The sequence below is a fragment of the Apteryx rowi genome, unplaced genomic scaffold, assembly GCF_003343035.1.
Source record: "Apteryx rowi isolate R43461 unplaced genomic scaffold, aptRow1 scaffold_0, whole genome shotgun sequence".
Taxonomy (NCBI): Eukaryota; Metazoa; Chordata; class Aves; order Apterygiformes; family Apterygidae; genus Apteryx; species Apteryx rowi.
Genome location: NW_020447195.1, coordinates 10,758,982 through 10,785,882, shown reverse-complemented (window position 1 = coordinate 10,785,882; position 26,901 = coordinate 10,758,982). Strand labels below are relative to the sequence as shown.

Here is a 26,901-nt window from a genome sequence, read left to right as displayed (position 1 = left end):
ATATAATGTGTGCAATACATTCCGAATAAGCTCCAATTTTGTAACTCAGAATACTTATTAGGCAGATATACATGCCCAACCACAACATTTATTCTCATTTAAAACTCTGTGACAGTAAGATGTCTTAAGTAGATCCTCATGGGACCTAGAACATTATTTCCTTAAGACACCCCCTTCCCCCCACCCTTTCCAGGTTTGAGTAGTTCTACTGCAGCTTCTCCACGGTGGTTCAAACCAGCGTGACCTGCACCGTCTGGATTTGAGTAAGTCGCTGAGAAATACCTTCTTGCGCAAGACTGCAAATTTCAGATGCTGTTAACTGTTTCTGGAAGGCTCAAGGGGAAACCCGTTGAGCTTGATAGACCAAACTCCCCATTTAGTCTATCTTGCTTATAACTCCAGGAGGCTTCGATGTTCTTTTGCACAATCTTTATGAGAACACGCGGAGCTGAATCCTCAAAACAGAGTTTAAAGTCCATGTCAATTGAAAGGTAGCATTCATAATACAGGCTTGAATATGATCTACAAGCCTACAACCATGCAATATTAACAATGTAGGTATTACCAATAGCAACAGAAACATTTTCTTCTATTTCTAGAATAGAATTTCTAAAATGAAGCAGTTCAACACAAATATGGCCTATTTTTATACTAATACTTCTGCAGTGGTTTTTTAAAAGAGCAAGCATATCTGAAGAACTTTCCTCAAAACAATAATCAGCATATGGAGAATTAACAGGTATAAACCAGAAAATTTCCTCCACTCCCCTAGGTAACTGGAACAACAAAAAAAAAAAAACCACCCCACATTTTTAGCTTATCCCAAAAATACTTGCTTTTCTGCCAAAAAATCAGATTCTGCAGATTGTTTTCCGTGGGCTGCGTCAGCCAAAGGAGGTCCCAGCCCCAACCCCAGCTGCTTGTTGCCACTCTCCAGCTGCCTGTTAGTGATCCCGACTCGACTTAGGCAGGGCCACAAGGTAAGTCTCATCAGCGAGCCCCTCTTCCCAACAAAAGACAGCATAACACAATACCCAGTTTGAAAGAAGGGGAAAATGGTTAAACTGTATGAGTTTATTATTCCGATTTACAATAGTCTCAAAAAGAATTAAGGGGTCATTGTAGGAGCAGGAATGAGTGGCCAGTGTAGAAATACCTTGAGCCAGCTCTTTTATTTCCCCAAAACATGCAGAGAATTGTACTCTAACTTCAAATATACTATCACTTAAAAAACAAACAAACAAAAAACAAAAAACCTGAAGCTCACTGTAAGCTTAACCTCTTTTTTTTCGAGTCTCATTACTTATGTAGTAAAAGGTAAGAAGTACTATTCTATGCTGCTTTTCAGTACAGAGATTCTCTTTCTGTACTTCTGTACGTGAATGAGATGCACAAACAGGAACAGACATAAGCAGTACCATTAAATGATATAAACACTAATGCTCATTATACGACAGGATGCCGAGCTGTTATAGCCTTTTGAAATCCTCTAGAATAAATATTTGCTTTTCGAAACAACCATCAGTAAGAAATCTCAAAACTCAAATCCGAGACCACTATAGCAAAATTAGTTTTCTTTTTTGATTCTGAGACACTGCATCTAAAGAATGAATTCCTACTTACTGTGTTCGAACACACGCGCAGCGCTTCAAATAGGAAAGTGAAAGTCCTAAGCAGGGGTGATATCACACAGTAGGATCAGAAACTTATTTATGTTAAAATTCTAAAACCTTTCTGATTTCTCATAACTTGTAAGTTCAGTAAAGAAACTAAAAACGGTAATTTTTTTTTTTTTTTTTTGAGAAGTGAGATACCTGTCAAGATGAGACTAATATAACCTTTGCACAAGGAGCAAATAAAATGGTGAGAAAGGCACTCGAGAGGGGAAGTGCCTCTGATCTCTGTAGCTAAAACAGATCAACAGAATCAGGGCTGTTACCACAGGGAGGAGGAAGAGGAGGAGGAGGACGACAGCTCTGGAGCCTGGGGAAAATGGAATGCAGGGTGGGGAAAGGAAACAGGCCCAGAGCTTTGAGCTAAAGCTGGTTTAGGGTGGAACCATTTTAAAGCCAGGGTGTAGCCAGGGAATAAGCGTCTGGGTTTAAAGTAATGATTTTACTTTCCAGACTTGAAAATAACCTGACCTAACCCTTTAATAACGGAAACTTAAAATAGTTATTCCTGTGAAAATTGCACCTTAATAATTTCGCTAGCCTATAACTGCAGTTAGGTGGAGAACGCAAATTCTTCGCTGAGCAGAACATTTCAGCAAAATTCAGCGTACGGGCACAGAGGTCTTTTTGCTGCAACTAGCAGCGACTTACATACGGTAAACTGAATGCGTTAGGCACAGGAAAAGAGTAGCAAAGACAGTCGAGAAATCCAGGCAGCCTCGGGAGCCAGTGGAATGCAGAACACGGGCTAAGCTGATTTCGGTGCTAAGAAAGAATTCTGGGGGTGGCACGAGAGCACGAAGCTGTAACCCCTCCAGGGCCGGCTCCCAAAGGAGACCTGCCATCACCTGCTGCTGCTATTGAAGGTGCGGCATTATTTCACAGTTTAAGATCATCATTAAAAGCCACTCAGCAGTAGTGAAGTAAATCATAATACCTTGCACCAAAACTGTGACTTCACAAAAAAAAGAGAGGGAAAGAGGTAGTAATTATTTTATTTTTCAAGGTGGGAGGCTATTGAAAATTTACTAACACTTATCCTCAAAAAAACCCAAAAAAAACCCAATACCTTCATGAGAAGCTGAACATTTTTGGTAGCTTTTTATATTTACTGCAAAAAGCAGACACTTGCTAAAAGAGCATCTTTGAACACTTTGGAATAATTTCAGATGTCTATATGAACACACATACTCCACATTCTCCTATAGGTTCTTTGCGTAGGAAGGGACTGATGAGCCAAATGGCAGAGACATTCTCTGACTGCCACATACACAGCACAATTTGGGAAGTCAGAAAACAGTTCAACTCCCTTTCTTCTCCAGCTAACAGAGATAAAAGTCCCTATTTAAGGAAACTAAACTGGAGAGTTATACCTTAAGACATAATAAAAATGTGCATTGAAGAGGGATAAAATTTTCTGCAGATGGCTGTTCCATATTTGAGTGGACAGGTTTAATTTTTGGTCTCTCCAGGTTCAGAAGCAATGCATTTTTCCTTCCTCGGAGAGAACTTCTACAAAGATTTCAGTCTTTTATTCTTACATGTGGTTGCCTCAGGCACAAATTCTTCTTGAATATCATGTCAAAAGAAATGGTCTTCCATTTATAGAGAATATGAATTGAAAAAAGTAGTTTTTGTCACCAAATATACTTCATTAGGTATCTGAGGACTACTAATCATAGTACAAAAAGAAAACGCCTCTGTCACATGCGTAGTATATGGCTGGTTCTTGAGAAGTTGAGACATATAGCAACTGGAAACAGAAAACAACACCCAAAAGCAAGTTTTCATTATTTATTTACAGAGGCACGTGAGAGAAATCAATAATAGTAAGCTGCTGCTGATACAAGTTTCTTTGGTATTATTTAGGATTTAAGGACTTTAGAAAGGTATATCATCATGTAAAACCTGAAGATTATACAGGTTTTGCAAAACAAAACCTTAAAGAGTTCCTTAAATAACTGGCTCCTGAATACAAACAGCATGCTCAATTTTTTTCTCTTCTAATTATTCAAGGCATTTATTCCACTACATGAACTAATATACTTGACATATATCACAACAGAAACAATACAATTTTCAGTGTTAAAAAGAAAACACGCGAGATGACTAGGAAACTGGGGTTAAGAAATGGTTTTGCAGTAACTTAATTTCTTCAACAGTATCTATTGAAAACAGATTTCACTGCACAGTAGCTTGAACTACAGAAACCACCAAACAGCAGATGATTCACCAAACAATGAATGGGCGAAATCTGCTTACCATACACCTAGGGACACAGAGCGAGTCGCTGCCACATTTGAGAGTCGCTACAAAACATTGTAAACATGAGTTTCACAAAGGCTCCTCTTCTAAACAGGCCTCCCTTCTCCCTAAAGGGAGCGGTATGAAGACCTACCTACCAGCTTGCAGCCAACACGCTAACTGAAGAAAGCGATTTGGTACAAATGTTTGCACAAACCAAAGGCAGCGATAGATGCACAAGTGTTTACAATGCACATGCAGTACGTAAACACCACCCAGGAAGCATCTAACTACAGCAAAAGTAAAAACCATTACCTAGTTCTACCAACTAGCCATGCTACATCGCTACCACATTAGCACAGTTATGTATTTTTGATGGGCTAGCAAGGAATTTCTTGTTTTGTATGAGTAACCCCCAACTTCCTAAGGGGGATAGAAGAAATTCCTGTCCCTTGCAATAACAGATCTTGCATAGAAGTTGACAAAAATCTGTGCTCGAATTTTGTCTCTAAAGGCAGTGGTACAAGGTCAGGATTTGAAGACTTGCATAGAAAAGGTTAAAGGGTTACAGGAAGCCTGACAGCTTGCTCAGAAAGAGACCTTCTTACAAGCATAAAATCATCTCGTAGTAAGAGAAGGCACACGTTCGGATAGGTCCCGGGACCTCACCTGCACAAAATCAGCTGCGAGTTCATCTAGACAGAGCTGCTCCTTGCCTCACTGTAGGCTCAGTGTGTGATAAAACCACTAAGCACCTGTGCTCACCCACTGCTGGAAACTTTTTAACTCTGGGTTTACATAAATCTTGAAGTTCTTCTTGAATACTACTGTTACAGAAGGGTTTCAAAACATATCCCGCTAAATTCACTACATGTAACCAAAGGAGAGCAAAAAGTTCCCAAATTGCATCATCTAAAATGACTGTTCCGATTTGTTTTGAGAGTAATTAGCTTCATTACATAGCCAATTGGCACAAAAATTACTTGCAGCTTTAGGGTGCAAACATTCAGATGATGTGTGGGAGTATTTCCTTAGAAATAGATTCCTGAATCGCAACTATGCTTGAAGTAAAACATTAATAAAACCATCAATAAATTCTTCAAAAGACATCCCCCCACACACCATGACCGACAGAACTTTCCATTACACAAAGAGGCAAAAAAACTGCAACATTTTGCTAGCTTAACAGCTCTTCTAGTGAAGATAACTGCTCTTTTCAGTGTGAGCCTTTTAAACACCATCAAATTCCATAGTCCGAATACTCAAACTTTTTACCAGATCATAAGTTTTATCTAATGTTATTGGAATAGCAACCTAAGAAAAAAACAAGATGGCTCAAAACTAAAGACTATATTAGAATTTCACGATCAACTTTGATATTGAAACCAATAAATGGATGAGTAATTTGTTTCTTTAGAAAACCTACCAAGTTCAAAGAGAGAGAGTAAAATGAAAGGTAGACTTGTTATTTCAGCAAGTCTGTGGAGAAAATTCCTCTTTACTCAGTTATGAAGAAAGTTACAATTTATAAAAGCCCATTCTTAAATTTACCTTGAAGAATTGCTACTCCAAGTAAATGTTGCTAGGTAAGGAAAACATAATGTTTCATACACAGAATAACACAGTGACATCCTGACCAACCCAAACACCATGAGGAAGGGAAAAAAAAACAAAACAAAACCCAAAAAACCACGTTTTATGCTAAATAGAGAATACAAGTTAGTAAATTGGCAATAGCATGAAAAGATGGTCCCCATCCAACACTGTTCTCTCTGCAGTCAGGAAGCTCTCAAGGTGGATAGCATGGCAAAGATAACCAAGGCAACAAACTGCAAACTCATTTAAGCCCGAGATGCCTCTACAGATTTAATGAAGAGCCTTGCACCACCTTCATGCTTGACTGACATCGTCCTGTAGAAACTTAGAGCTTAATCACATTCTCAGTGTAGCATCTCGACTTAGTTCAGATTCTTTCACAAATCTTATTTGATCATTCTTCCTTGGAGGAAGCAGATACACTCTTCATGAAGACGCTAAGAACCTGTGGCTATTTCCATGATACTAGATTACCATTAACAGGATTACTCCAGACACTTCTTTTCATTTTAATCTGCAGCACGATCAAATTCAAAGACTCTCAGCAGTCCCCCACCAGCATCTGGAATAGAATCAACTGAACCAGAAAGAACTTTCTTTTCAAGATAAAATCTCTATCTGTTTTAGGCTCCATTTCATCAAATTTAAGTACAGTCTACTTAAGTATATGGGACACTTTACTACATCCTGCCTGTATTGATAAGAACATCTGTTTCCCACTGAAACAAGCAACACCACTAAGTGTAAACAAGCTGTTAGATGTTTCAAAAGCAAAACAGATTTTCAATCTGTGGTTACTTGTAATGGTTACTTGCAGCACCCACTTTCCAAAAATGTTGCTTACATCTTGCTGAAAGAAAGACCAAATGATTATCTTGCACAGTTTCAGGAGAAAGACATTAGCACTGACGTTAAGATGGACTCTGCTAAATCTGCTTTCACACTGCCAGAAGGCCTGTGTTAGCCCTCCAGCACACATTTGCAAATGGTACCCAAATTATCCCATAATCAGGGCTTTTAGACCTAACAAGCAGCATGATAAAACCACTGAATAGACCAGAAAAGGGAAAGAGTCTCAAAGAATAAAAAAAGTTCTAGGTAACTCTTTTCCTCTGAGCTTATTTACCAAACAACATTCAACACCCATTTCCTCGGCAAAGGAGTACCTTTTTATCTTAGCTATGAACAACACGGATAGGGACCCTTTCAAATAAGCGAGGGAACAAAGAGTCTTGGACTATGATGTTTGTCTTAAGGAATTAAGCCTGACACTATTAAATTCAAAGCTAATTTTAAACTGAAATTTAAAAACCGAAGCGCACAGCCACATTCCAAATCCTCATTACACACTACATACGCTTGCCGTTACCCCTTTGTACACAAGGAATCGCCTTTCCTCCACGGATGGGAGCTAAGTCTGCAGCACCCCTCGAAGGAAAGCGGGGAACCCGGGGTACCACTGCCCACGCAGAATCCGGTAGCCTAGCAACGAAGGAGATGGAGCAGTTTGCAAGACGGTTGCTTCCACCTGCTGGAGATGGGAAATATTAATGCGAGACAGAAAGACCCTCCTGCCTGCGGAGAGCAGGGGAGCGCTGGTTTGGGGGGGGGGGGCAGGGGTGCTTTGATTTCCCTTGCTGCCTGCACACTGAAAGAGAAGCAATCTCACCCGAGTGACCAACTCCACTCGATTTCAGCCAAACCACACATCTGCGGGGACGGGCGCACGAGAGGCTTGCCACTTCCAAAATGTTCAGATGTAAACTAAAGCTTAACGTGCACAGACCTCAAATCCTCCAAAACCATTCTCCCTTCCACTCCCCCCCACCCCCAAAGACAAGAGAAATCAGCCTGAGGAAAAGGAGGGTTCCTGTAACCGTAGGGATGCTGGAGTTCCCCCACGTGTGCGGGAAGGGGCTCCCCGACGCCAAGTCGACGTCCCCTCGTTCTGCGAGCGCAGGCCCGGCAGTGCAGAGAAGCACACATCTCTGCATCCTTCAACAGGGCAGAAAGGAGAATCTCATCTCTGCTCACCCCTCCAGCTGGCCAACATGGAGAAACTACGGGTAGCTCAGTCTCCAAATATCCCCTTTCTTCAGCATGGTTACTTTTATGCAGAACCCCACTGCTCCTAGAGTAGCAGCCAGATACGGGCAGGCCACTATGAACGTAGATAGCCCCTATCCTTGTTATTTCTGGCGTTTCTCTCATCTTGGACAGGGAGAAGTTAACAGCTATTCAGTTTTTCTTTCTGCTTTAATAGCACCGACGGAACATCAAAATTATTCCCCCAGTCACCACCACTCAGTTTCCCCTTTCCCGTCGTATGAAACACCTCTTTAATTGGAAACTATTTAAGACAAGATTCRGAACAAATAATTTGATTGTATCTGCTGATGCAGCTGTCTCAGCACTGCACTGAGTCAACCCCAGAAGCCATCTTCCTCTCAGCCACAAACAGTTGTAAAGAACCAAAGCCATTTCTATTTAATTCCTTAACAATTAGGAGTGAAATGATATAGACATCATTCATCTTCCAGCAACACCAYCTCTTACATTTTGCACAGTTTTCAAAAGCATAATTTAAAGAAACTCAATCTATGACCAGTTTTCTAAGATTAGTGTTGCAGTTCTGCTTCTGTAGTAACTCCAACATGTGTGGCTTGCTTCATATACCTGTCAAAAAACAAACCTCAGCCAGTGTGTTTGAGCTGTTTTTATGAGATGTTGTGAAAGTGAAAAGTGTTTGTGTGTGAATAGCATTTCAGACAGTCAATACTGAGTCTTTACTCAACACAGTCCCAAAATACATGCATTATAAAAACAGGACTTATCATAAATCATTCTTATTTTAAGTTATCTGGCATCTTCCTTCTAACCAACGTTGTTTAGATTTTATCACCAGCCAATTAGAATAATTACAGGCAAGCTTGCTGCAGCAGATAACTGTAAAAGTAACATAATTAAAGATATTTGTAGACAGTTACCCATTCAATTAAATATCAATGAAAGCCAAATTTGACATTCATATATCAGTACGTAAGCAGCTTAAAAATCTTTTTTCAGTACTTAAAGACTGTTCAGGCTTTCAGTACTAGTTATATTGCTTTTTTCAATCTAAATTTGACAACATAAGGGTATATAATCTCACACACCCTTCCCCTTGCTGGCTAACATTCTGGTATGCAACGAAACACAGGTTAACTCATAGCACAGACTAAGATCTTCAAGTCAGCTTATGGGAGTTTAATACCACACTTCCCCGAGAGTCCTTAAAAAAACAAAACGCTATATCAATAGCATTCTTGGATCTAAAAATAGGCAGCGATTAGCAAATCAAATACAAGAGTTATCTTAATTATGAGACAGAAAAATAACTACTGAAGATACAAAAAGAGTTCAGAGAACATTTTTCTCCTTGGTTACACTTTTGAAAAAAGAAGTCATTCATCTCAGACTACAAGTAGTCAAACATCAAAATACATTTTAAGCCTTAGAGCCTCACAAAAACATTATTCTTAGAGCTACCAAACACTTTTCTCRCTATTACCAGCAACAAGCTATGGTAGCTTTATTCTTGAGAAAGTGACACCTGAATATCAGACAGTACTGAAGATAGTATCATTAAGACTCACTAAATTACACCTATATGTGGTGTAATTACTGCATCAATATACTATGCAAGGAAAATTCTTCAACCTTGACAAAGTGTGATGAGTTTGCACACCTGCTGAAAGAAGTTCCAACCTTTTACCTCATTAATTCTGATAATTATAATGATGTTTCAGGGGTGATTTAGGCTATTCTAGATTCAGGGCCAGAGCAAAACCACCAAATTCTTTCACAGAAGAACTAGCCTGCATTGCTGTGACACTGAAGTGCCTAACTGAGCTGTACAGTGCTTCCATCAAACAGCTGGCAACATAGATTTCTACATTTTTCTGTTTCGGATAAGCTAATATATTTCAGAGACTGATAAGATCGTACCACAAACAGATTTCGTTAACTCTGCATTGTTAGTGCCAGGAATGAAAAGCAAAAGAACAACTTACTTGGGTCTCGACTGCTGTATGGCCATCCTGAGGCAGGTAAAAAAGATGGCATTGGAGAACTTGCCCTGCTGTCATCCTCTACTTGCTGCGTAATATGACGCACAGTTTCTTTATTTTTTCTGTTCTTTCTGCGTCCAGTGGGTTGCCAGCCATCCCCCACACCTTGCTCTGAGAAAGCATTCTGTATTGCACTATCCTTGGCGGAATGTAATTCATTTCCTCCATAATGTGATGGCGAAACCTGTTCCTCTTTGATACGTAAAGACCCATACCCCATGTCACTAGACCAAAGAGACTGGGATGAAATGTCTTCGTGGCTGTCTGTTTTTGGTTCTTGATCTTCTTTTCCATAACTACTTCCTCCTTCGTGGCAGCTGGCAATGGCTGAATCTCCAGAAGAGTTTGCTGGACTTGTACGCCGAGCTAACCAGGGAGATATACTCCTCCCAGCCACAACTGCTGAAATCAAAGCATCCGTACTACTGCTAGAAGGAGCTCCAAGTTCATAATCAACAAGGTCATCTGAGGCATCAGACTTTATACTTATGTCAAGAGCTGCTTTTATGAAATTGTGACAGGCTTGTACAATATCTGTCATTTGCAGATAGCTAGCAGCTGACATCACCTCAATGACGTTTCTGCTGGTCAGCGCTAGGTGTGCAGAATACATGAAGTCAATGATTGCTTTAAAGCCCTGTGCAGTTACAATGTCTAAATGAGTGACTGTGGCCTGGTCAGATGTTTTCTGTACCTGGCAGTACAGCGTTTTGAAGTAGCGACTACTCCCGAGCAGAACGTTTTTGTGAGCCTTAAATATCTTCCCCTCCACTATAATGCAAACGTCACAGAGGATGCCATGTTGTCTCTGCTCATTAAGCTCACGAAGCAGGTGACGGTAGTGGGAAGCAATCTCCATATCTTCCTTTCGGTTATTCATTTGGAAATCTTTGTGTTTCCTCTTCCACAAGTCCTGTAAGGGGAAGAAACTGACAGTATTACATCAAAATCAGAGTCCACAGACCCTTTTCAAGGACTAAACAAGACAAACCAAGTTGTAGCAAATTAGGTAACTGGTCCATCTTGAAAGAATATCACAAAATACAACCGCTGCCTAGAAAGACTGCACATTCATTACAAGATGCAGCTTATTTATACTGGACTTAAATAATTTACATTAAAAGGGACCAGATTTGAAGCTCAGTCCCCCAGTGCCTCATAACACTCCAGAATAATGTTTCTTTAAACTACTACAGACTCGCAAGAAAACCTGTCTTAAGTTACTTGGGTAAAATGGCTGTCAGTTTTTACTGCTTGGGTTCAGTAAAGCTTGGTTTAAAAAGGAGTACTGCACTTGAAACCATGCTGATGGATCAAACTATTGAAGAGCATTCTGAAACGCAATTTCCTCAAGGGGAAGAAGCAGGACGCATAGCACACTGAATAGCTAAAGTCCTCAAACAGCAAAAGCCAATTGAAACCAGCTATTTCCTTTGCTGTATTGCGACTGAGGGGCTAAAAATACCGGCTTTAAGTCAGAAGGGCAACAGGCAAATCCAAGACCACAGATCACAAATTTTAAGTCCCCACCCAAACTAAATTGGCAATGGATCAGAACTATGAAATTAATGTTATTTGAAGCTTAACTACTTATTAGCACAATATTTTTAACTTCACAATAAAACATTATTTCCATGCCTTTACATATCCAAGTTTACCCCACCATCACCCAAAGATGATGGGTAGGGAAATTCTAATAGTCACCTAAACATTCATGTTTAGGAAGGATGCTTCTATGATCAAGAAAACAGAGCATCCAATCAGGCTGATAAGAATTCATAGACCTTTGATCACCTTCCAGAAAACTTCACAATATGCTCCAACAAAGGCTAGTTAATGCTAGTAGTATGGCAGAGACTCATATCTTGTAAGTTATTTCTAAAATTAACCTCCTTGGACACTTCAAAACAAAAAAAGTTAACTGCTAACTGTAATCAATAGCACGAAAGTTTTCAGAATGAACTTTATCTTGCCTGCAAAGTACAAATACGAGACAAGCAATGTATCACTATGGACTGAACATATATATCACATTCCATACAGTATTCAATAAGTCACTCCTATCATGCAGTTTAATTTGCTGTCCATTCAGCCTCTATCAAAAACTTACTGTCCTTCCAGTCTCCAGGATAATCCTTCACTGACATCATGCACATCAGTGCACTCCGTCTCTCAGGCGAAACACCTTCAAGTTCAAAACACGCAAAGCATTTGCTACCAAAGGAGGCCAGCAGTGCCAGAGCAGACTCGGGAAGTACTTTTCACTACACCGTACCTCAGTAGGTACTAGCTTTGTAATTCCATACTCACCTTTTTTATTTCCAGTTTTATAACTTCCTTGGCATAATTTTTGCCATTTTACCTAGCATACACCACTTATTTGAAACTTAGTATCAAGATTTATATACCCTGTAGCAGTAGTTTAAGGTCCAACTACTTAAGAGCATTGAGTTGCCATACAATGTACAGAATATCTCCCCGTTTCTTTCAAAAGCTTAAAATTTGTTCTGATATAGTAAGCTCCACCTCTAAAAATGATATGTGGGTCCACAACTTCCACGCTCTGAAGGTGGCTGCCACAGCTTCATAACGTCTTTATGCTTGAGAGAACCACCTATTAAGGGAGAATGACAGTTCAGTTTTGTCTTTATTCCAGAAACCACTACTGCATCTACTTTTAGGAGCTGAAGAGTCAGCCTAGTCCCCTCAGGAAACATGAATTGCCACATAGGATCAAATGAATTGTCTATCATCCATCCTGTCTTCAGCCGCTGCCATATCCACATGCTTCAGAGGAAGATGCAAGAACYTCAGAGCATACAATTATGGAGTGACCAGAAGGTTTCAAAACTGGCACTTCCCTTCGCTGTTCCTTTACAGGTCTTAAAATCTATATTCCAAGGCAGATCTCCCTGAAATTGGTTGGAAGAAAAAATAGCTCCCTGCAAGGGTAATTTTCCATTCTTCATTTCGGTACAGATTAGCATCAAGAGCATTTGTCAATATTTTCATCAGCTTGTGTGAGTTTATGCAACATCTTTTCTTGGACTTCTTCCTGAATGTTTTCCACCTTGAAATTACACCATCCCCATGGGATTTTATTTCTCTGCCATTTCATATGTTTATTCAGCTTATTTTAGTATGTTTGGATTGCCCCTCACTGTTGATATCTCTGCTTGATATTTTACATACACCTTGTCCTTCGTTTATACTGTCTGTGCCAGAACCCAAATTAATACATTTGTCTCTTGCTACTTTTGTTTTTGACTGTACCAGTTTGAGATTCAGACATTGACTAACCCGGTGCTTCTTATGGATGAAGCACTTGCTAGCTTGTTTACAAAATATCTTCTCTCTGAGTTTTGTTATTTCCTGTTCATGATATTCTTATTAAATACTAAAATCTATGCAAGATTACTTCCTGATTTCCCTCCCACCCACCAAGCTCTTGACAGAAGATACCCTCCGGGCCAGCTATGAATGAACAAAAGCATGTCATTAACACGCAAGAATTATATGATCTTACTTTACTTGTCCACATTTCCAAGGACACTGGGGACAAAAGCAGAGGATGGGTGGATACCTTTAGGACAAGAAGGCAAAAATACCTCCTATTCTAAAATACAATAAGTAGTGAGTATAATAAAGCAAGTAAAAATAATGAGAATATACATTCCTCTATGCAAAGGGAAGACAACTGTCCGTGTTGCAAAGAACTCAAAATTTAAGTATAAAGAGGCAGAGAGATGAATGGGGAAGACACCCATCGCAAAGAACAGCAGCCATTCCACTGACAGGTGGCCACATTATACCACTTCCAAGCATGCAAGCAACGATACAGATACTCTTTATGCTCAATTTAATCAAAATTTAACATCTTCCAAAACAACAATTATTGTTGTAGATGTCTTGATCTTTCTCTGTCTAAAGGTCTGCTACTTTTCATACATTGTTCTATATTGAATGTTTGTCACATCATTGTACCTTTTAAATGAGAGGTCTTTGGGGGAGAAAATTAAATATGCCTCAAATTCAGAGGAATTAATTAGTTTTCTGTCTACCCATGTCAAACCAGCACATCCGTTTAATGTCAAGGATCACTAGGGAACTAATCCAAGTTAAATTTAAGGCAATTTGCTAGTAGTTAAAAATTCAGCAAGCTTCAAAACCCTCTGCTCTTGTGTTCCAATTTTACATGCTGTTTTGTGGCTTTTTTTTTTTTTCCTCTCCTTGTAAAGATGTGTATCTCCACTTAGAAGATGCTAGGTAAAGATTTCTTTAGAAAAGCAATCCCCTTCAAACCACTAGCAAAAGCACATGACAAACCGTGGAGATTTTTAGCTTACTAAAATGTTTTAGGCCTGGTTCCACTTGATACATCCAAACAAGTCTTCAAGAAAGTTCTGACTAGGAAAACTGGGAGTAACTTTTTCCCAAACGGTGAATGCTTGCTAGACAAACTCTCAGACACATCAGTGCGTTTCCCTATTTCACTAGAGTTATTGTCAAAAAGATTAATAATGGTCCCATTCTGCACACTGAAGGGCAAAGCGTTGGTAAGTTCACTTCTAAGAYTGCAGTACATCAACAGTGGTTAATGAAAAGAAAAGAAAAGCTGTAATGCCTCGTGATGAATGCGTCCAGGCAGCCACGTTCTATCCTTGGTGTTTTATAAGTGGAGACTACTACTGGCAGTGACTATTACTCCTGTAACTTCCTATATCCATGTTCTTTATTTCTAATTAACTTGTGGGATTTTGCTTTACAACCCTCCAGTTCCAATACCTATTCAATACAATTTCTTAACTTCCAGAAAAAAGCAAAGTGGGAATCAAACTGCAAGAAGATTCCTGGCAATACATTTTCACGACAGCACCCCCAGTTCGTAAAAACAGAGATCTACTCTACTATGTCCCAGGACCAGATTTTAATAACGCTACCTTCCAGAGTACAGGACGGAGCAGAGCAGAGCTTTCCACTCCGGAATGAGAAGTCCGTCACTGCTCAGCAGCCGCCTTCCTCGCTAGCATGGTGCTCCGCGGGACACCGGGAGCCTGCGCCTCCGATGACAGCGCCCGGCCACAACACAGCTCTCCAAGAAACCAGTGAACCGTGAAGGCTCGTCTGTAGACTCTGACAGGTTTTCCACAAAATACATCGTAGGGGGACCAGGCTTCCTCCACAAGTCAACGTATGGMTAGTACAGTAATTCAATTCTGTTCTTTTTTCGAAAAAGAAACTAAAACAATTGCTCCTGAACAAACAGCACTTGCATGTAACCATAAAAAACAGACAAGATCTTGAGCATGAGCAGTTTTAATAGCCACCTACATACAAAGTTCTGTCAAGATATAGGACAGCTTTGTATTTTTCATGCTGTCACAAACCTGGTCTTAAACCAACCATTAATAATTTATGTAAACTTTAACCCCAGCTAGAATGAACCTAGTTCTACAAATAGAGCATTTATGAAAAGTGTTTATTTTGCATCATCAGCACAAGCTGTTTGAACATAAAAATAACACCTGAGGACATAATAACAGTCTAAATAAACACAGTCTTCACTTAATACTGGAAGGGTTCTCAAAAGAAGAAGCAGTAACACTTACAAAGCCTAACCTCTCAGCATATAATACATATAATAAGTCCCCTGCAGAAATCTTAACACCATTAAAATTAAGGGGTACAAACTTGTTGCATATAAAACTCAGTGAATTATTTAAATTATGAAAAAAGCCACAGATAAAAAGAAAAGCAATAACACAGATGAAAGTCTACAGTATTATCTCCTGGGAAATCTTGGGGACAAAAATAATTTCTGAGGTACTTCACTCCCTTCACTCAGAAGGAAAACAGCAACAAAAACAGATTATAGCTATTCTGATCAATTGATCAGTACAAGTTGTTTTGTTTGTTTTAAAAACTCTCTTGCAGGATAAAAGCTAACCAAAAATTTAAACTACACAACATTTAATCTGTTGCAATTTTTTTAAATATAAGTTTCTACACTTAAAACTAAGGACACACAAGTTACAGTGTACCAAAATACTCACTAGTTTGTCATGCACTCCTCCACCAGCCACTCTGCTCCCTAGGGAAAAAGGGCCAACCAGAATTTAGCCAAAAATGTGTGTTGTTTCCTCCCCTCTCTCCCTTNAGGGAAAAAGGGCCAACCAGAATTTAGCCAAAAATGTGTGTTGTTTCCTCCCCTCTCTCCCTTTAGAGGGAAGGGAAAAACAGATAATGGAGAACTGAAATTCACTCCAATAGTTTATCATGCAAAAAAAACCCAACAAATGCACCCCATTTCTCTGCTTCCCCCATGTCCTTCCCAGGTCTCCACTCCCACCAACATTCCAACATTTTTTAAATTCCTCTGCAGAGGAGTCCTGCAAGGTGTGATCAGACTTGAAACTCCTCCTTGCACAACAAGACACAGTGTATCTACTAGTCTCACTTTTATCCAATTAAAGACAACAGAAATGTGTATGRTCCATCACATCCACATGTCCTATGCTGACAAAGCTGGAGGGAAAACAAAAACAAACCAGCCTTAGAAACTGAAAAGGACAGTACCTATGCTTAAATTATTCTCCTAAATGAAAAAGAGAGCAGAAGAATCAGGATACTGATGGATGGTAATTCCCTGCAGAGACATCACTCATGAGTTTTTCAAGTACCAATCTCCAGAACTAAAGTGTTTTCTCACAAGCGTATTTGAGGAAGAACAGCACACAATTTTAAGAGCTTAATTAAATTTCTTTACACTAAATATGCAAAAACTGCATCTATTTTGAACAAAACTTAAGGCACAAATAGAAGTAACAGCTCATGAAAAATGAACAGTTGCCAAAAAAGAAACTTTTATCCTATTCTGATTCAAGAAACTGATCGTTCGTTGATCAAGTTATTCATTCAAGCTACAACTGTGAATTCAAAGAGAAGTAGGCAGATGTYTGTAGTAAGAACAAACCAGATCCTTGGCCCAAGGATGTTAATTGCAACTCATCGTTTCATGCAAACATCAATACATCACTTTTCCCTTATGAATGGGGATAAGAATGTTTAATTACAGCTTAGAAAAATGAATGTTTTTCCTTATGGGCTAGAAGTTGCAGGAAGAAAAAGTTTTGCCTTTCAGTTTGAGAAATACCATAGAATTATAGAAAAGGCAAGAATTTGGGAGGTATATAATTTTCAGTGAACTTAAAAAAAATAAATACTAGTTGTATTTTTATTATCAGATTTGAGAGGCCCACTCAATTCTCAATAACTGTATGGCAAAGCAACTCTACAAACACTTAACTACCACCTGCCTGATGAGGATTCACTAAAATTTTTCTAATTTCAAGCCAAATGCTACCTTGTCACCTACAGCATTAAAATGGCATTTCTGCTTAGCAACTCTGTAGGAGTTGMTATCCAGAAKGTCCATGACAAGTTCAAACAGCAGCAGCAGGGCCAGCATTGCACCTTCAGAAGTTATAATACTCTGGCAAAGACGAACGAACTCACTTTAACCGCGAGTTCTCCATACAGCTGAAGACATCACAACTCTCGCTCTGTCCGGATTAGGTTTAGTTAGGAAATGCAATACCTAAGACCACATCATCATGTTACAATTGCTTCTGACATCAAATAATGTAGATACAAAGGCATTACGAATTAAAGGACAGCCGATTACAGCAAAAAGAAAAAGGACATTCAAAACGCCACATGCTTCCAGTCATTCACCTTATCATTAGGCTTTGCTTTCGCAATCTAAATAAGAACCGCAAGCAGATCCCAATTTCAACAACCAAAACCTAAAATAACAGGGAGCAATCATTACACCTTTCACTCAGCACTCTAAAACTTTAAACCAGTAATTTGGCTGTGACCTGTCAAATTGTCTACCTGAAGTTACTGGAGCATCATATGTTTCAAGGACAGAAGAGCCTCTTCACCCCCATGAAATAGTAAAGATGAAGAGGCACAATATCAATGTGTCACAAGAAGAAGGATTTCTGAAGGTATTTTAGAAAAATTCCTTTATTAACCTTCATTAACTCTGATGGTACATGAAGAACTTCAAGAGAAAAGAAGGTCTGAAAATGAAAGCTAAGGGAAAACTGTTAGCCTCCACAGTTTGGAAAGGGGAAAATTAGGACAAATGCAAGTTTAGAAACTGCGGGGGGACGACGACCCACAACCAACCAACCAAAACACAGAAGAGCAGAGTTGCAGGTTTTGGTATAATGTTCTTAAATGAGGAAATAGCGAAATGATTTTTAGTCATTTTGTTAAAGAAAGCATGCAAACTTTACTATTAAAAAACAAAAAACTCCAAGACAATTACTCCTTACCAGTAACAAACTGGGTTCCAGGTCTAGTGTTTCTCCTACAACAGCTGAGGACATCAACAGTCCTAGGGCAGCACAGGTAGTGTGCTTTCCTGCAACCTTCAAATAATACTGGTATGAACTCTTGTAGGAGAAAGACAGAACTACAATAAAAAACAAAAACAGGAAAAGTTACTAACATTAAACTACAAGATTACCAAACAACAGCGATACATTCTGAAGTTCTTTCCCTCAAAGTTCACAGGCATAAAACACCTAGTTATGACTTAATAAACCAAAAAGATATTAACTCAGATGTGTATCAATACACGACAGGTAATTAAAGCCAGGTTACCCTTATGCAACAGCTGAAGCAACAGTTCCTTCTGAAAAAGTATAGGGAAAAAAAAATCTAATTTTAGAAGCTAAAACTTCAAACAGATCCTTGGAACAACAATGTTTCCTGTTTGGTAGCTTTTCAAAACAGTCTCACTTTAATGACTCTTTAAAGAGACATTTGTGGCCTGAGGGACACTAATTTACCTTATCTGACCTATAAAATACTGAGTTAAAAAAGCTACCAACACAACTTCTAAAAAAATTAAGTCTGCAGTGGAATATTCAAGAGAATTTCCTCTTGAAATATTTAACTGCCAGTATGTACTGGCTGATGCCTTTCTAGGTTAAGAGACTAAACAATCCCAAATTCTGTATAAAATAGGTACATATGTATAGTAGGGTACATTCAGAGACAGACTCCTCAGATGAAACATTAACATTCATGATCAGAATGTATAAAAATAGGAATTGTTCTGAACACTAATCCACACAAAGGTTTTTTTGTCCTATTTATATGTGAAGATGCATCCATTGTAACTACCTTCTTGTACACCTATCTCTTCTACAAAACATACTTTTTTCTTTAGAATAACATATTCATTACACTTGCAACATTTAACTTGAACTAAAACGTTTGACTAGACTTTTATTCAAAACTGTTTTATGTATGTATTGTTAGCCATTACAGAAAAGTATTTTCCATAGATTTCTGATCTCCATATTTTAGATGTTTTCAATATATAGATTAGCTCCCTTCATAAAAATAAACTATAAGTCAATACTGTTGATTTCTAGACTGACCCTCTATAATGACAGATTGTAGAAGAAAATATCAGAAGACAAATTAAGAAAGCTTTTCCAATACAAACTAATTATAAATGGTGACTTAATATATTCTAATAAACAAATGAAGTAATAAGGAAAACCTGAGCATTCTTACAGCAATAAGCAGAACTGAAAATCTTGAAAACAAGTATGACCCAATTCAAGCAAATACCACTGACTGTTCTCAATTTCTATTTCAGACTGCCAAGTCTTGCCTTTCTTTAATTCCGATTGCTTCTCCATAGCAATTGTTTTGGCTAGCTCTTTTTAGTCCTGTTATTTAGGCAGTTTAACAAAAAAGAGGGGCAGGGAGGGGGGATGACATACACACATGGTAAATGTTTTTGTTAGCCTAAATGTAAAAGTAATATGCATTTTCACTTAGTCTTCGGACTCCCACTGTTAAGCCTCTCATTTATACCTCTGACCCAGAGTCACAAAATGAGCCAGAACAGGCTGCTAAGAGGCGTAAATCTGAGACCTATCTTATTTTGCAGTGTTCTTCAATTTTCCTCTTGCTTTGAGTTCTGCACCTGTTTTCCTCTTCTCATTGAAGAGATGAGAACCAACTGACCATGATTAATGGTCCTCATCATAAGGTAGGAGCAGCAGAATAGGCACAAATATTTCTTCAACTTTTGTGGTTGGGTACRACTTTTACACTAGCCTTTATCATCAGTGTTAAGTCAAATTTTAAAGAACTGGAAGCCTTAATGGCAATGTTATCTCCAGCTAGTCTTCCTCCTTCCCTTACTGCCTTTAAAAACAAACCAACCAACCAACCAAAAAGCTTTAAATGCTCAAAACTTACCAATATTTGAAAGTATTTTCTGTTAGCAAAAATAAACGCCACAATGTTTCACAGCTCTATAGCACATGATTTAATGAACAGAGGAAAATGGTCTCCGGTAACAAGCTCCAAAAGGTTCATCTGATGTCCTGTATTTGGGAATGAAAAGAATAGGAGGCAACAGTTAAATCTTTAAGTCAAACACAAAACAAAAACTTTAGTGTCATGTAAGTACAAGCAACTGTTTAAAAAAAAATTTCCAGGGTGTTTAGTACAGACAAGAAACTATTATTTTTAGTTTCTTAAAATGTAAACCAACAACTGAATCATTTACAACACTGTATTTGCCATTTCAAACAAGAAATATTCTGAAACATTTCTATAGTTAAACATAGAGGAAAAATGATTTAACCCTTATGTAAATTAAAGAAGAGTTTAACATAAAAATTATAGGACTACTAAAAGTTTTGGACTATACTTCTAGAGAGAAGTGCTTTGGAGAAGTCACTGGAAAAAAACAATACTTGATGTGAGGATTTCAAACAATGTTAACATTTTTGTGTATTCTAATTAACACCATAAAGATTCATTTAATGTTTCTGTGACACCTGCCATCTACACACTTGAAACGGGCTTAATATTAATCTCATCTCACAGTTATGATCCCCCCTCCAAAGCCATTTACCTAAGACAACAGAAAATTTTAAATKATGTTCCCACATCATACAAAAGCCAGTAAGAAATTTGAGTTCTGCACCCACCCACCTCTACCGAATCACTGCCTTCAAGCCAATGTCATCCTCAAGTTAAAGAGCAGCACGCACAAAGATACCAACTAAAGCAGTTTGTTCCTCTTTACAAAAATCCAAAAATCCTGAAAAAAACACGAAGCTACAGACAAAGATGCAAATACTGAACAGAAAGTAAAAGTAGTTCTTTTTTGCTCCTGTAAAAGCTTTGCAGCAAGAAATACAGTATTCCACCCGGTAACATTTAGCTAATACAACAGGATGCACCTTTCCTTATAGAGCAGTGATGATATTGTCGGTTCTTGAGACAGCAGAAAATACTTGGACGTGCATACCCCTGTTTCAAAATGCTTCGATGCAGTATGATTTCCACCCTATTTGGCATTTCCTCTACATTTCACTTACTCATTTCTCCATACCTCTCCAAATCTGTCCGTTTTCCTTTCTCTCCACCATGGAGACCACCATCACGGTACAGAAACGGTTGTTTTCCTCACTCCCCTGTTTTTGAACTCCGCTCTCCCTATCTCTCCTCTGGCTTCACCAACAAAAGATCAGATCCAACACTACCCATACTACAGAGCTTGCAGAATGGAGTAAGAACATGGAAGAGCTAACCAGCATTTAAAAAGCAAATATCTGACAGGGTAGGAAGCTTGAGAAGTCTGGTGATGTCAAAAAAGAAGAATTTAGCTGCAGTTATATCTGCTAAACTAGCAGTGAAGATTAAAAAATACTGAAAAGTCCAATTGCCTGTGGCTAGTAGTAAGCTTACCTGCCCAAATGCCATTAACTTCTACAAGATCTAAGCTTCCACTTAAAAGAAAAAAAACACAAAACCCAAAAAACAACACTGAGTCACAAAAGCAATCTTCTAAGCCAAACACTTCACACTTGTGTTTCTGTTAGCCAAAAACCAACATAAAAAGCACATTAAAAAGATGGTTAAAGAACAGCATAACACACTGGGAATTGCCCTGAAGAAAGGATCCCCCCAAATTTTCTCATTGGTTTTTGGCTTTTTACTTAGGGGATCTTTGCTAAAGTTCCAAAACCCAGYACGTAAAAAGGGAGGGAGCCCAAGAAGGAGGAAGAGGTCTGAGGTAATTTTAAAAGAGAAGTGTAGTGGTGGGAGGAGCTGGGGGAAAGAGCGCCTAAAAGATAGAAAAGAGATATAAGGAATGAGGAATAATCACAGAGTAAAAAACCACCACTGCCAAACTAAAGATAACATCAGAGGTGCCCCGTGAGCAATCTGCTTCTGCTTTTGCACTTCATGGCCCAGACGCTTAGCACCTTGGATAGGTATCCCTTTTTACTTTTTAGCATACATCTGACAACCTAAATTTGGTCAACTATTATAAAAAAGAAGTGGGATGAAGCCAAGGAGGATACAGTGGCATTAAGGAGGAAGGCAGTAAGCTAGTTTTATATTTAGCCACCCTCTCACTCTGCAGTACTATAGTGGCAGAACTTTTGGGAGATGAGTAGTGCATCCTGCCTACTTAGGTTAGTACCTAAAATACCCAAACCTGAAACCAACTAATTTAAGCACCTAACAGCTAATACAGACCATTGATTCTTCTGTTTCATACATAATTTGAACACTAGTCAGAAAGATTATTTCCTTCAAGGATATACTCATGCAAAAGGTGCAAGTTCTGTTTAACTCCCTCCTCAGTCAGGATGAGCTAGCAGTCTGAACTACCAACTGTCCTTCCACAGAGGTCGTCATCACAASTTGAGAAATACTAGGAAGAAAACTTGCTTGGATGGAATGAACAGTTTGTTCAACACAGGAAGAAGAAAAAAAATCATAAAAGATAACTAGGTATTTAAGTGTATATAAGTATTAGCATATTCCAGAGTATGTAAAACCCTACTCACTGTTCTAAGTAGGGTTCTTACGTAGCTAAATTCTTGGCACATCCTGGGACACTGTTACTACGTTTATTTTAATCCATACGCAAGCTAGTAACTGTGCCTGTAGAATATTTCACTCTTCCTTTCCTCCGTTATCAAAGACTCCACCTCAATTTTGCCATAAAGTGAGTGTTAGGAAACTTCTAATATCCACTGAATATTTTTCTTTGCATACACATACATTAGCAAAGTGGACAGGAAAGGTCACAACTGTATAGACTGGAATGAAAGTTAGCCACATCTCAAGAAGACAGTCAAAAAAGCAAGTTGCAACTGCAACTCAGCATGTGCCCGTTAGGTTTCAGCAAAGTTACTACACCTGTCGGTAGCTAGGCTGTTTATTCTAATGCATGCATGCTTACATACACACATGCAACAGAACACCACCAAGTGGAACGCATTTCCATCTAATTAGAATTACTGCCAAGGATCTCATCCTGCCTGCAAAATATTCAGAACCCGCATTTCAATAGTGGTGAAAACAAAAACTAAGGTTTCCTGAATATATGGGTATGAAACTTGGAAAGTTACAGCAACTGTTCGGAGAATAACTACACCACCGTTAGCTGTGCAAGGGACAAAACCAGAAAAACCCCACCCACAAGTCCCTCACTGAACTCCACCACCTTGCAGGAATTCAGTGAGGACTGCAGAGCAGTTTGCATTTATGAAGAATAAACACGCTTAGCACAACTACGATTTTTCATCTATATACTAGGAAATGTTTTAGAAGAGGTGGGTAAGCAGCGGCACTCCTGTTTCACAGGAGGAGAAGCTGATGGCAAGCAGTTATGACAGCAGCGTGGTCAATCAATAGCTAGGATGGGAACTGCATCCCAAGCAGCTCTCCCTGTCAACCGGTCATCGCTGTGCATCCAAATACATCGAGGCAGCATGAAACAGATAAAACGATTAAACTGCTTAGGGAAGTCAAGATTCTTTTCTCATGCATCTCAAACGAAAGAAATCCCACAGCAAGCAATACGCTTTACTTCTCACCCTGCCTAAAGGTCTGGAAGGAATCAAGAAAACCTAAACCACTGAAGATTATATTTAAGGAGACTGTAACACAAACATATCACCTAGTGAAACAAAAAGTCCTAAAGAATTGATGAAATGACACTTTGAGGAAACACAGTGAAATTTTAACACTTGAGTTCTGACAGTGTCCTTATACTTGACCAAAATATCATAAAAATGCTCCCAAAAATCATTAGGTAAGGAATAACATCACAGTACTTTATGCAGGCAAAATAACCCTCTCTATCTCACAGCCGCGGTAGATCCCTTTACTCTAGCCTAACATGACCTCTGCTAACTACAGCCAGCCCCACAGCATGCCTTCTTTCACTATTAATACTCTTTAAGTTTCAAATAGAACATATATAAAACACAGATAAGCTATGCATTTAAAATATTTCAGTCAAGAGTAAATGAAAGCAAAATAAAAACATKATATTAATCCTTTTGCGCGAAGTGTCAGAATTTTCTAGTGTAATGTTCACAGCCAGTAATGGACACAAACTGCTGGCTCCTGGGAATTATAATGCGCATATGGGATAACCATTAGAACTGCAGGTAGCTGTTCAAAGACTTAAACTAAGCCCTCTCTTTACCCTTTTGTTTGCCCATTAAACTAAGTACACAGGAGCAAGAAAAACCCATGTGAATGCTTTTTACCAATTTAGGGGGTGTCTAGAGAGCGTTACAGAGTGCTCTAAAGTAGCCAGTAAAGCCGGCAGGAACATTAAGGGGAGAGGGGGAAAACCTTGGGAAAGGTTGAGCTGTTTATGAAATAATTCTGCTCCGAAGGCAAGAAAATAACAGTTTGGATTGGGTGTTAGCCTGCTGCTATGCTGCTGGAGGACAGGAAACTTTGCTTAGAAACTTCAAAACACATATCAAAACGGAGCGCTCGTGAAAAAAAAAAAACCACACAAGTGGATAGGGAAGACAAAAAGTTTCATTTAAAAATACGCTCAATCTCACAGCAATACAGCACAGTATCAGAGGAAAAGCAGGCATATTAACAGCAAATAACATACCTTTCAAACCTGAGACATTTTTTCTTTTCAACAGAGAACTGTGGTTTTTTTTTCTTGGGGGGGGGGGGGGGTTGCTAAACTGGTTTTCCTCTAAGCACTTCCAGTTATAAAAAAACCTCTTGCAAAGAACATATCCACTGTTGTACAACTGTCCCAGAAAACAAAGACCACGGGGAGAAAGTGGCCCATTTTCTTTAGTCTCCAAGAACCCTGTGTACAGGTCATGTTTTCAAAGGCTTAATCTTATACATTTTAGAATGAAACAGCTTTTAAAATACATGAACAAACATTTAACGTTACAATTACCACAACACCTCATTTTTTTGTACCATACTAAAATTGACTCAATTACATGAATGCTAGCATACAGTCCATGACACCAATTGCAATAGTAAATAATCCTACGCTTAGATAAAAGCAAGTTTCCTCACTCAGGAGAAGCTGTATCAAAAACAAAAGACTAGTTTTCTATTTAAGTTATAATCATTCTCCTAGTATATCAAGCCAAAGAATATTTTTCAGGAACATATATTTGGGAGGTCCAGTAAAAACTGTTTGTAGTTCTCAGTCTGGCCCGTGGGGCAACCTCTATCCATTATTATCCATTTCATGTCAGTTCCCCCAAAACACCTTAAAGCAATAATTCCTCACCACATGTTGAAAATATTGTGACTAATAACACACTCCACCCATTTTTCCATCACTAAGGATTTCAAAATGTAGAACTTGACAAACAGTGAGTGAACTCAAAGAAACAGAATTTATTCCAATAAAAAGGTGCTATAAAATAAAAACGTTCAAGCAAGGTATTGATAAAAGTGGAAGAGCTATCCAGTCACCGAAAGCTTCCTTCTCAAAATTACATTTTTCCTCACTCTTCTTTGATTACCTAGTTTTTCCTTTTAATCTCCACTGTCCCCATTTAAAAAAAGGGATTAAAAAAAAAAAAAAAAGCTCGCTCCCTTTTTGAGAAAATACATTCAATACATTAGTAGTGGAGATGCTCTCTGTACACACAGAATCCACACKTGTAATAAATACTTTATCGAGTGCAAGAACTGAGACCTAGATCTATATTCCACTGACTAAATGCTAAAAATGATACAAGTGATGCAATTAAAATGCATATAAGAACTTTGGTGCAGGTATCTACAATAACAGTGTTTGCAAAACACATTTCCTAATTAGCATAGCCTCAAACAATGCTGATAATAATCCGACCCTGCAATCCACGCCAAATGAATCATTGAGATTGCAAAATAAAAAGCATGAGGAATTCATTAAAGAGCTGTTAAACTCTTCTTTGTTTGTCTTTTCCTCGTCAGGTGTAGAATAAATAAATAAATAAATAAATAAATAAATATTGTTTTTAAATATTTGGGTTTCTTCAGAGTGCTCAGCTTCACAATAACGCACCAGCGAAGCACCTCCTCGGGAGGTATCAGCATTTTTTTCCCCCCTGTTTAAAAAGAGAAATCCTCCCACTGTTAGAGTCTTGAAAATCTGCTCCATTCTCTATTTGTCATCGGGGATTGAGTTATCAGACACTACTTGTATTACTTTGGGAACTGACATGTCTATTTACAGAGACACAAAGGCAATCGAGCCGCACAAGCCCTGCTGCTGCGCGCACCTTTCCGCACACCTCTCCCTCTCCCCTCCGCCAAATTGTACAATTTACTTTTTTTAGGGGCGGACGGAGGGGGGGGGGAGGACGCCTCACTAGTTTCTCACCATGACAGAGAAACATTTCCAGCCACTTTTGCACTTGTTACAGCCTTATTAAAAAAAAAATCACCTATGCCCACCAAAAGCAACAGCATTATTTTTCAAGGGTTTTTTTTTGTTGTTTGTTTGTTTTTTTAAAGAGGGTCACTTCCCCCATTTCAGCCTGCAATTAAAATGGAGGCAAGGCCAGGCGATCTATGCCTGGCTTTAGGGGGAGACAATAACCCAAAACAGGCCTGGCTTAAGAAGAAAAAAAAAAAAAAAAAGAGAGAGAGAGAGGAGAGAGAGAAAGAGACAGAAAGAGAGAAATGCAGCATGCTTCACCAGTATTATTACCTCATCCCTTTTTCCAGGCAGTTTTGAACCACACTCCTGACAAACTCTTGGTCCAACTTGCACAGATGCTGGTTTTTAGGGGGCGGAAAGGGTTTTAATTCTGGAGCCAGGACTGAGCCTTGCCATTTGCAAGTGGAGCTGCTGTTAAAATGCCCCCTTGTCTCTTCTCCTCTCCCTTGAGCTGGGTGTTGACGCAGCAGAAATTACCAGCTGGAAAATTCCC

General features: G+C 38.8%; 1 protein-coding gene across 16 annotated transcripts in view; it reads right to left on the bottom strand.

Annotated features, from left to right (window-relative positions):
- ZBTB46 (zinc finger and BTB domain containing 46) overlaps positions 1 to 26,895 on the bottom strand; it is a 61,230-nt gene extending 34,335 nt beyond the window's left edge. For 12 of the 16 annotated variants that reach the window (XR_003252003.1, XR_003252004.1, XR_003252006.1 and 9 more), the window contains exons 1-4: positions 26,679 to 26,895; positions 19,919 to 20,046; positions 17,968 to 18,107; positions 9,566 to 10,535 (exon numbers count right to left, since the gene is read on the bottom strand). Coding sequence is in view for 9 of the 16 variants with exons in the window: in XM_026056496.1 (XP_025912281.1) it covers positions 9,566 to 10,535; positions 17,968 to 18,021 (1,024 nt within the window). In the remaining 7 variants the exon portion in view is untranslated. Of the gene's footprint in view, positions 1 to 9,565; positions 10,536 to 12,148; positions 12,237 to 15,675; positions 15,714 to 17,967; positions 18,108 to 19,918; positions 20,047 to 26,678 lie in introns of those variants that run through there. The other 4 variants (XM_026056478.1, XM_026056486.1, XM_026056470.1 and 1 more) reach the window with 4 other exon arrangements.
- Between the last annotated feature and the right edge of the window lie 6 nt (positions 26,896 to 26,901).